The following is an 11,620-nucleotide window of genomic DNA, read 5'->3' on the forward strand; positions in this document are numbered from 1 at the left end:
TGCAATAGCGCCACCTTCTGCTCCGGAGTGTGGATCACACGTTGCCCTTTATCGTGCTGGCTCAACAAAATATGACTTTGTTATTTCGGAGGATTAATAAGTGAGCTCTTCTTCTACACATACTCTGTTTGTGATATTTCTGACACTGTATAAGTGTGTGTAACTTGGCAGTGCTCACACAAACCTGTTTGATTATTATTTTTGGATGTGCTGTTGACATTGGAACGACCTGATTTGATTCTACTATAGACTATTTTTTTATTTTATTACTTTATTTTGTACAATCTTGTATATATCAGTATTGTTAAGGGGATACTTGAGTAAAAGTACAATTATCTTACTAGAAAATGACATTGGTAGAAGTTGAAGTCACTTTTTATTAGTTATATCTGTTAATGTTGTTATTTTAGCTCCTTTTCAGATGTCAGCACACACACTTTAAAAAAAGAAAGCAGTTTCATTTTTTTATGTTTAAATAAATTAGTGTGAACATGCACATTTTGCACATACACCATGACTATAGTGACTCTCCTGCCCTCCTGTAGTAACTCTGCATGAGAGTCAACAAACAATTGTCCATGTTCGGATGAGGTTACCATTTAATAGACAAAAAGGTTACAACAAAACATGGATTAATGCCAAGATAACTAATAAAGTAGAAAACAAAGGAATGGTGAGCGAGCGGTAAAAACTGTATGATCCCCCTGAGAAAGTGCAGTGTGTAGGTCAGGGGTCGGCAACCTTTGTGACATGGAGTGCCAGTTTGAAATCTTCTGCTCATCTAGTGTGCCATTATCAACAATAACACAAAGTTAAATTATGACACAAAATACAAACACATTTCCAACATCCCTGTCATTCTATTCCAGTGTTTATGCCGCAGAGTGCCAAAGGTTGCCTACCCCTGGAGTAGGTGAACCAAACTAAATGATTCCCCACTAGTGTTTGGAAGTTTGACTCTTTTTACTGACTTGGATCTTTTACTCTGGGACAATAAATTGAACAAATCTTTTTTTGAGGCATTTTGTTCATTTTTACAGCGGGTGGCGCTGTAGCCCTCTTGTGGCGGTTCTCAAACACTTAACACTGAAGGCAACATGGTTTGCTTCAGCTGACAAAGTATAATAAACAAAATGCCACAGGCAATTCAAACCATATGAAAATCTAGGAAAGCAAATACACAATAAAGTGACTTGTGTCCTGTATCCTCTCTGCCATTGTTGTCTAACAGCACGACGGTGACTAGGTAGCTCTCACGTGACAAATGAACGAGGACCTGAGGACGGACGCACAGTTGAGTGAGTCGTGAACTAATCATTTCTGTTTCCTGTCCTGCTGACTGAGCTTATGCAGCTGCCTGCCATGTGGCGAAGGAAGGTACTGCATGAAAATGAACGAATCACTCGCTGAGACGACACATTACTCCCGAGTCATATAAAAGATTAGTTCATATTGAACGAATCGTTCACGAACGACAAATCACTATTCCCCGCCCAATCGAACACTACCCTGGTGGTGTTTGACTTTTGACGCCAAGAGCTAGAAAAAGTATGTAAACGACTGCGACACAAATATCACAAGAGGTCGAAACAATAAGTCAACGCAAAAAATCACAGTCGACACATCTTTTACAAAACGTAGCGAGGCTAAATTTGTTACTAATAATAATAATAATAATAATAATAATAATAATAACAATAACAACCATTTAGTTAAAGATTTGGTTGTGCATATGGCTAATATAGCCAGTAAACAGTTGTAGACAGTGTAGCAGTAAACAGTCAATACAGTACATTACCCAAACATTATTATAGGAGGTAGTGGAAGTGGAGGAGAGGGTGGAGTCTATCTCTCCCCTTCCCTTCAGTGAAGCATTGAAGAGTTGTATGGCCCTGGGGACAAATGACTTCCTCAGTCTGTCAGTTGTACAGTACATCATGCTCTTCTGCTTCGTGATAATACCGTGAAGTGGATGACAGTCATTGTCCAAAATGTTCATCAGTTTGTTCAGATTACTTTTGTGTGATATTGAAGTGATGTACTCCAGTTCAGCGCCCTCTTCTTGGTACTTCCTCCCCAGCCTACTACAGCATAAAAGAGGACGCTGGCAACAACAGACTGGTAGAACATCCGGAAGAGCTTGCTGCAGACATTGGAGACAGCGACGCTGTCCTTCCTCCTGCCATCATCTCCTCTGTGTTGACTTACAGAACAAAGAAAACACTCAGTTGTACATACTGTTTACTACGTCACAGAAAGATAGTGCATGACACTACTGTCTCACCTGTTTCTGCTCAGACTGGTGGTTGTATCAATCTGATTTCCTCTCTCTTTTAAGAGAAAGGTAAAAAAAAGAAAAAAGAATAATTATCAGTGATGTCATCTTTCACCAAACGACCTATCCATCGCTGCTGTTGACATTCTGTCCCTCTTCCCTCTGGTACCTCAGTATTAAGACTTTCTCTTTCTTGTTGTCATTGAGATAAACATTGTTACAATGCGCATCATCACTAAGACTCCTCCCCCACAATGTAAAGCAAATCATACACACGGCGTCAAAAAGAAAGTAACAAACATACCTGTGGTGGGACAGTTTGCCTGTAACAAACAAAAACAATGAATAACATCTCAGCAGTGGCATGACTCAGCAGAAACCATTATCATTTTCATTGAACCATGTTAATATCTGTAACTCCACACAGACCCTACCTGATATACATTTCTTCTTCCTGAAGTACAAAGCTCCACTTATACCAGCGCATAAAAAAATAAATAGAAGGACGACGACGACGGCGACAGTGACCTTGCTGCTTGAACCATCTTCCCCACATTCAGCATCAGCTGAAGCAGTTCCTTCTCTGAGCAGGTTTCCACACCTGCAACAACAGAGGGACATTTTCTCAGGACACAAACACACAAACATTACCTGCAGCTAAAAACAAAGCATTTTCCGTATAAAAACCCGACTCTAGCTCGACCTGAAGTCAACACACAGGATTTTTCCTGTCACAGGTGTTTGTAGACTTCATTTATGGTTACAGCAAGAAAACAGCAAGTTATCGTTACACGACAGGAGGAAGCAAATACTAAACTATCCATCCATCCATTTTCTACCGCTTTATCCTCCACGGGCCCCATGGACACACCCTATTTCACTGAAAGAACTTGAATTTTCCATGTCAGTTTGACAAGTTTCCAAGCCCAAAAAGTCATTTCTGGATGTTTGTCCAAACCCAGTCTGCTCCCCTCTGTCTAGTGTCCAAGGCCACACCCGTCCCACGTCCACACTCTGAATACAAATACAAAATGTAATGTTGTGACTGATTTAGGATGGACGTGTCGTGAAAGCGCCACTTACTGCGTGTGCGGCCGACAAGTGGTGAACGTCCCATCTGAAAATGTCCCGGCACTGCAGTCAGCGCAAACTGTGTCTGTCAACGCTGTTCCTGTACAAATGCAAATGACACATACAGTGAGGAGTGAACACAGAATGATGGGATACAAGTTTAAAATCACATCAAAACATCCGACACAAACATTCAAAGTGTCAAAGAAAACATTAAAAATAAAACCAGAGGGAGGGACGACGTGTTTTTAAGTGAATTTCCATCACCAGCCCATTTTAAAAGGCGGTCCAGCTCAGTGGTTCCAAAACACTGGGTCGGGACACACAAATAGGTCGCGACTTTTTCATATTAATGTGCCTGCGTTCTAAATAACGCACATAAAATCAAGTTTACTTGGAAAATGTTTGTTTACTACTTCCAAATAAATACAGATGTGACTGTAAATTAGTCACAAATCACATGACAGCTGTGATTTGGGTCATGACAGTTTGCCTTCTGTCGGTACCTCATCATTTAGAATGGTTTCATTTTATTTTTTTTACCTAAAATAATATTTGTAAACACACACACACGTATACATACCATTATCTCTGATGTACTGTCCTGGTTTACACTGGCTGTGTTTCTCTGCTGCTTCACAGTTTAAGCCTTTGAAATCTATACAGAAGAATCCTTCCAGAGGTTCACAGAGTGCATCCTGTATTCTTGTGCATGGACTGAGTGTCTTCAGGCCAGAATCTGTCAACAACACACAGAGGTAATCACTAAAGGAATCAATCACATGACTGAAGATGAAAAGGTATGTATGTGGTGTGTGTGCAAACAGGTAGAACTGCACAGCGCAAACTTCCTCCATTACAACAAATAAAACTTTATCTAAGGACACAAGAGCTTCTGTAACAGTTAATACACCAGTATGTAGAAGCTCTTTAAGCAATTAAATACTAAAATACAATTATTATTATTGTCAAATTTACCGTTTTACAAAAAAAGAGTAAAATTAGAATTATTTAATTCACATTCCTGAACAGAAAACAATAGTTTTCTTGGTTGAATATGATGCTTGATTAACTTCTGACTTCTCAGAGAAAAAGCCGGCTCAAATTTGGGTAGAAAAGGGTGAATTCTGTTTGTTATTTGTCAAATAAATGACAATAATTTTAGTTTTAAACAAGTTTTTGAAAGATTTATGTTGGCCACCAGGTGGTGCTTAATCACCCTAACCCAAAAAAATTTTTTGTGAACATCACATTACATGTAATTTAGGAGACGCTTTTATCCAAAGCGACTTACAATGGAATTGAGTACAATCAGTCAGGGGTCGAGTCAAACTTGCGACCATTGCAACCATGATGTCTTTCGCACACAGGGTGCCGGTCTTAACCACTGAGTCACTCCACCCTCCACATTAAATGATCAATTGGTCAATAATCTACGTATGAATCAAAAACACATGTACGTAAATATCAAAGTTTTACAAACATGGGAAACAACAACAAACATTTCATTTCCAAATAATGGAGCAACATCAATATATTTATATATATATTTTACTGCTACATTATGTGTTTACAGATTTTATTTTGACAGCACTTTAATTTGTAAAGGTTTGCCTTTAATTAAAAACAATTACTGTGAGATTTCCCCTTGTCCCTTTTGCACGAAAAAAAAGAACTAAAAAAGTAACTTTTACTCTAATAACATTTTAAACAAGCTACTATAAACAAAGTTTAATTAACTGAAGGAAAAATGATAACAACAACATCTACCTGGAGCACAGCTTGTGCAGTTCAAACAATGTTTGAGTCCACTGTTAACATCATTGAAGGTTCCGTCTTTACAGGGATTACACTTAGTGCTGGATTCATCCGAGCAGTCTGCTCTTACATACTCTCCTGAGGAAAAAAGAAAGAAAGAAATCAAGTTTAAGCTGCTGTCAGAGATGTTGTGTTACTTTTTATTGCCAGTTCTCTGATGGTAGGGTTTTGGGGTTTTTTCCACCAACAAACAGCCAAAACAAATGAATGTGTCTGTGGACATGCTGAAATGTCCTGATAAGGAGACAAAACACTCATTTTGATATTGTATTTGGAATATGTGGATTTTGATTTTGTGGTTCATTTTTGTTTGTGTTATTAATGTTATTCCACATTACGGCTGCTGTAAAGCAAGGGCCTTCACCTTTACAGCTTATTCTCCGGCTACAAGAACAAGACTGCAGCCGTTACTCTAACGAAAATAACAATACTAAAAAGAATGAAAGATCACTCGGAGGAATCTTACCAGGTCGACACTTCGGACAGCACTCAGTTCCCGCCTGGTAATATGATGGAATACAACGTGAACGTCCTCTGCAGACAATGATCACGCAGAGCTGTGGAGAACAGAGCAAGGTTTTTTTCCCCATCTCTTGATCAGAAATGTTGACATGACTGACGACAAGAGGCGAGGTCAGTCAGTCAGTCATCATCTACCGCTTTATCCTCTGCCAGAGGGTCGCGGGGGGTGCTGTGCCAATCTCAGCTACAACGGGCGATAGGCGGGGTACACCCTGGACAGTTCGCCAGTCCATCGCAGGGCCACACACAGATAGAGACACACAACCATTCACTCCTATGGTCAATTTGGAGTGTCCAATTTACCTATCCCCACATTGCATGTTTTTGGACTGTGGGAGGAAGCCAGAGTACAAGAGGCGAGGTGTTCAAGGAAAAAGGAAGAAGAGGATACCCCGAGGATGACCAGACCAAAATAAGCTCTTTAGCTTGTTATAGCTACTGTTGCCAAATCAACTCCCATTGTGAAGTGTTTAATCCACAGACGTCAACTGCCACCAGGCTCTTATTGGAGGATACAGCTGCCAATCACACTGGTGACCGTCCATCCATCCATCCATCCATCCATCATCCATCCATCTTCTACCACTTTATCCTACACAGGTCGTCAGTTCATCACATAGAGTCAAACAGCCATCCACTCTCACACTCATGGCCAAACTCCACTACCACATAAAAGAACCCTCTACTGAGTGGGTGATGACATCTATGCTTGAGTTAAAAGGTAAACAGCAAACAGTAAGAGAGAGATGAGGTTAAAAATACGTTACCAACAAAGATGCTGCTATTAAAGGTTTTCTCACAGAAAACATTTTGACAGAGTGTTTGGCGGAGTTTCTTGTGCTGAAGACACCATCTCAATTAGATCTGTGCTGAGGGAGATATAAGATCTGTATATGAAGAGAACAAAGAAGAAAACTTTAAAAACTAACAGTAAACTCCAACAGAGCCTAGTGTTGTAGTTTGAATTGTGTATGTACTTGTGTCAATGTTTGTTTTTGTATGTTCTTTTCTCTCTTTCTTTTTATCTATGTAGTATTTTGGTTTTATAACAATGTTATTTCTCTTGTATGTAAAAAAAGGCTCTCGTCTCAGCAGGTTCTACAATCTAAGTGATTTATTCCCAATTATTCACCGCGATAAAGTGAGCTGCAGTTAGATTTCTGCTGCATAATTGGTAGAGTGAACATGGTACTGACAGCCAGTGTTCAGACAGACCTCACTTTCACATCATATGTCAAACATCTTGTCACAAGATATTTATTACACATGAAGAGAATATTTTTAGTTTTCCTTTTTATTTCCACTCAGGTTTTCCAAGACTTAAGTTTCTCCAATCTGAGACTATGGAGGAAATTTATCATATATCATTATCTCTGAAGACTAGTCTGATAGCTGCAGTCAATGCTGAGTTGAGCCAATGGGAGGGAGTCTCCTATAAAAAGAAAGGGGTTGGGCTGCTCCCATTAAGGTCGTACAATAGTACACATGTGGGGTTCTTAAAATGTGACCAAAAACTTTAATTATTATTATTATTATTATTATTATTGTTGTATTAATTTGATCACAAACAATGCAGTTTTCAGAGTTAAGTGTATCATTTACATGAACAAGATAAACAGGCTGACAGAAACATGAAACATTAACAAGAAAACTACAATATCACCTGTGAATGACAGTGAAAGCTTTATTTTGGCCACCAGGTGGTGCTTAATGACCCTAAATAAAAAAAGTATCTTTTGTGAACATTAAATGATCAATTATTCAATAATCTACGTATGAATCAAAAACACATGTATGTAAATATCAAAGTTTTACAAACATGGGGAACAACAGTGAACAAACATTTCATTTCCAAATAATGGAGCAACATCAACATTATAACAAAATGTACATTCAAAATAAGACAATACATCAAAAACAGGGAAGATGACAAGAAAGGAAGTCTAATTTTTTAGAAAAAAATTGTTTTGATTCTGACTTTTAGGGGCCAAAGTCTAAGAAGTGTAAAATAACATGTCAGCGTATCGTTTACATGAACAAGATAAACAGGCTGACAGAAACATGTTGTAACAATCCACCATGCGTGTGCTGCTCTTTGTGTTTAAGTGTTAGTTAAAGTGTTGTATGAATAATTAACAGTCAAGTCTCTCACTGTTCACGATGATTTGGTTTTTGTGTTAAATACTGTTACTTTCTCTTTCGGTTCTCGCTCCCTCAGTGTTTATGTAACACAAGAAGTAAACACGTAAGACTACAAGACTACTTACCTTCACGAACAGTCAGGTTTTATTTATTCAGACTAAGCCAGTCGTCACGTGAAGTTCTGATGACGTTTATTAGTGAAACCAAGAAGTTTCAGGTCGAATATTCAACACGCACGATCCAAGTACGAAGCACTAGCAGCCGTCAGCTGGGGGACGTATATTGGAACCGGATAGAGCACCGCCCCTCTGCCTTGAAGACAATTTTGTCATGGTGGCCACTCGTGGTACTGCATCAAAAAATACTCACTGTACTGTATAGTCAATATAGAACAATGTTTTCTCCTTTGTGGGACGAATAAAGGATTATCTTATGTTACTTGGTGAGCCTGTTTTAAGAAGATAAATACAAACCTTTAAAAAACACTATCACTTAACTACAGTCAATGTTTTTAATGAAAACTAACATTACATTTAAATTAGGTTTGACACTTTCCAAATCTCTATCACGCTGTACATTGTCATCTGAGACTTTTATAGATAATAAGAATAAGAATAATAAAGACTTCCAGTGAGTTTTGCAATTGGAAAATAATGTTTTCCTTCACAAATTTTAAGTAACTTCTAAATAATATTAAACATGCAATTCTGATTTTACAGTATTCCTCATAGATTGTATCTCTTGAAATTTGATATAAAGGGCCATCAGGAGGGTTTGTGGGCAGTTTTTTGTTTATATATGTTGCGTATATATATATATATATATATATATATATATATATATACAGTGGTATGCAAAAGTTTGGGCAGCCCTGTAAATGTTCAGGATTTTCCTTTATAAATCATTGGTCACTTTCAGTTAAATATATCATATAGGAGACAAACACAGTGATATTTGAGAAGTGAAATAAAGTTTATATGATTTACAGAAAGTGTGCAAGAATTATTTAAACAGCATTAGGCATGTGCATACATTTAAGCACCCTTGTCATTTTATTGATTTCAATACCTTTAGCACTAATTATTGGAACTCAAAATTGGTTTGGTAACCTCAGTGACCCTTAACCTCCATACACAGGTGAATCCAATCATGAGAAAGGAGGGCAATTGTAAGTGTTTCTCCTATTTGCATCTTCTCTGAAGAGTGGCAACATGGGAGCCTCAAAACAACTCTCAAATGACCTGAAAACAATGATTGTTCACCTCATGGTTTCGGGGAAGGATACAGAAAGCTATCTCAGAGATTTAAGTTTAATAAAGTTTAATTTTTTTATTAATCCCCTTAGGGAAAGTATTCTTCTGCATTTGACCCATCCTAGAATTAGGAGCAGTGGGCTGCCACACTGAGTGGCGCCCTGGGAGCATTGGGAGTTGGGTACCTTGCTCAGGGGTACCCCAGCCCTTTTTGGCCGGGTGGGGATTTGAACCGGCGACCTTCCGGTTACAAGTCAAGTTCCCTTTCCACTTGGCCACGGGCTGCCAGCTCTCAGCTTTTGTCTGAGTGTTTGTCTCCTATATGATATATTTAACTGAAAGTGACCAATGATTTACAAATGAAAATCATGAACATTTACTGGGGTGCCCAAACTTTTGCATACCACTGTATATATAGTGCATGTTAGACTGAGCCACTAGAGGTCAGGAGAGCACAGTTTTGAAGTGGTCCAGTGCCTTTAAAGACCCATGGACGACTGGGTGAGCAACTCTTTAGGAATGAACGGAGCCAAAGTAGCGGCGCTCTATCCGGTTCTTATAATACATCCATGGTCTCCCCTAACACGTAAAGTGGGGGTTCAGAATTAAACTGTCGTGTTTTATACCTTCGTCGCACTTCGAACAGCAGTCTCCGTCACGGCTCTTGTACTCCTTTTCTTGACAACACGACCCGGGAACAATGAGGCCAACAACTAACAACTAAACACACACACACAGCTAAGTTAGCACATGTCGCTAAGCTAATGCTAACTTTCTGTGTCGACGTACTTCGGGGAAACGCTTTAGCTCTGCTGTGGCACTTACCAAACAACAGCGACACGGACAACATATCTAAAAAAACGTCAACGGCAGAAAAGCGTCAATAAAAAATCGCTGAATATAATAATAATAACGATAAGGAAACTACAATCTTTGGCGTAAAACCTTTCACGTGAGCATTACGTCATTACTGGGAAACGTGCTTTACGTTAGTGAGTGTTCAACGAACACAGTGAGGATTGTTACCGGTGAGTTGGAGCGGTTAGTGAATGACTGTGGAGCTAACATTCAACAGAACAGAGGGGAAACCATTGTTTTGATTTTACAGGGCGACAAACAATGCACAACAATTCGGCATTTGTTGTTTTAAAACATCACAGCGTATCACAAGAGACACAACGGGCTGACGTCATAGGAATTCCCCAAACCAGACTACACCCTCTTCCTCTCTTCACTTCTTCTTCTTATTATTGTTTAACGGGTGCATTACAGCAAACCTTCTGCTCCTGCTGCTGAGTGTGGGTCAGCCATTCTACCAACCAAATATGACTTTGTTTGTCCGTTCCATTCATAAGTCTATTAATGCTTAAAACCCCAGGCCTCCTGAGATCTTCTTCCACATACTCTTTAATCTGTGATATTTCACTGCATTATTGTGTGTAAACTTGACTTTTGTTTACTTCCCATTTATTTTACCACTCTCCCATTGCTGCTTTTCTCCCTCACTACAGATACATGCTTGATTTCTTGAAAATAAATGTAAAAAAACTTTATTCTTACAAAGAAAACAGTGCAAAACAAATAGAAGACATAAAACAATACAACAACAAAAGGATCTCAGCAAACATTGAAATCAAAATCTTTTTCATTAACCAATAGAGTGAAGCTATGATGAGAGAGGGGAAGAAATGACATCAAATAGATTTTCAAACAGTCAGACATTCTTAAAACAAATTTAAATCACAAACAAATCCAATAAGAATCCTAATCTGGATTACCATCAACACCTTCCTCCTTATTCTCTATGGAGTCTACACTGCAGACTTTAAATTTCAAAAACATACATCGATGGGCGATGAGTCATGTGGTGAATATTGCTCCTCTGCTGCTCTATACATTTTTATACAAGCTAAAATAAAAGGTGTGTGGACCTACTTCTCTTATAACTTAATTTTGACTTTGAACCCAATATTACAACACTGTCACTGCATAAATCCACAGGTAAATCAAAGTTCAAAGTTCAGAGGATAATTCAGATGCGTAACACCAGTTGTTGCAACACTGTCCTCACTAAGAATGCTGTTCATGAATAGAGAGGTGTGTGTGTGTGTGTGTGTGTGTGTGTGTGTGTGTGTGTGTGTGTGTGTGTGTGTGTGTGTGTGTGTGTGTGACAAAAAGCATGCAAACCTGTCTACACGGGGACATTTTGTCTGGGCTCCACAACTTTAAAGGGCATTATTTGAACCTTCATGTTGGCAGGAAAAGATGCAGCAACAATGACCAGCACTGTTTCAACCCTTTTAGAGTTCACTATGAACTATGCACAAATCCACGGAGATCGACCCGATATATCACACAACTGACAGACTGAATATATCTGATCCTTATAATGCAGCGGCGTGCTTTTACGATCCAGGGACACATTATTCTTCTGTCGTCAACTCCCAGATTAACTTCCCTTCATCTTACTGACTGAAAGTTTCCAAGAGCCCGGAGTCAGCTGCACTCACAGTGCCCTCTGCTGGACAACTTGAGTAGA

At 38.9% G+C, this 11,620-nt stretch overlaps 1 protein-coding gene across 1 annotated transcript; it reads right to left on the minus strand.

The window, feature by feature from the left end:
• Nucleotides 1-2,644: 2,644 nt before the first annotated feature.
• LOC131468181 (tumor necrosis factor receptor superfamily member 14-like) lies at nucleotides 2,645-4,050 on the minus strand (the record flags this gene model as incomplete). The annotated part of the gene is made up of 3 exons (XM_058642174.1): nucleotides 2,645-2,876; nucleotides 3,359-3,446; nucleotides 3,930-4,050. Coding segments are annotated over 3 exons (441 nt in total), but the record flags the coding sequence as incomplete, so codon positions are not given.
• Between the last annotated feature and the right edge of the window lie 7,570 nt (nucleotides 4,051-11,620).

Source organism: Solea solea, chromosome 11 (assembly GCF_958295425.1).
Source record: "Solea solea chromosome 11, fSolSol10.1, whole genome shotgun sequence".
NCBI lineage: Eukaryota > Metazoa > Chordata > Actinopteri > Pleuronectiformes > Soleidae > Solea > Solea solea.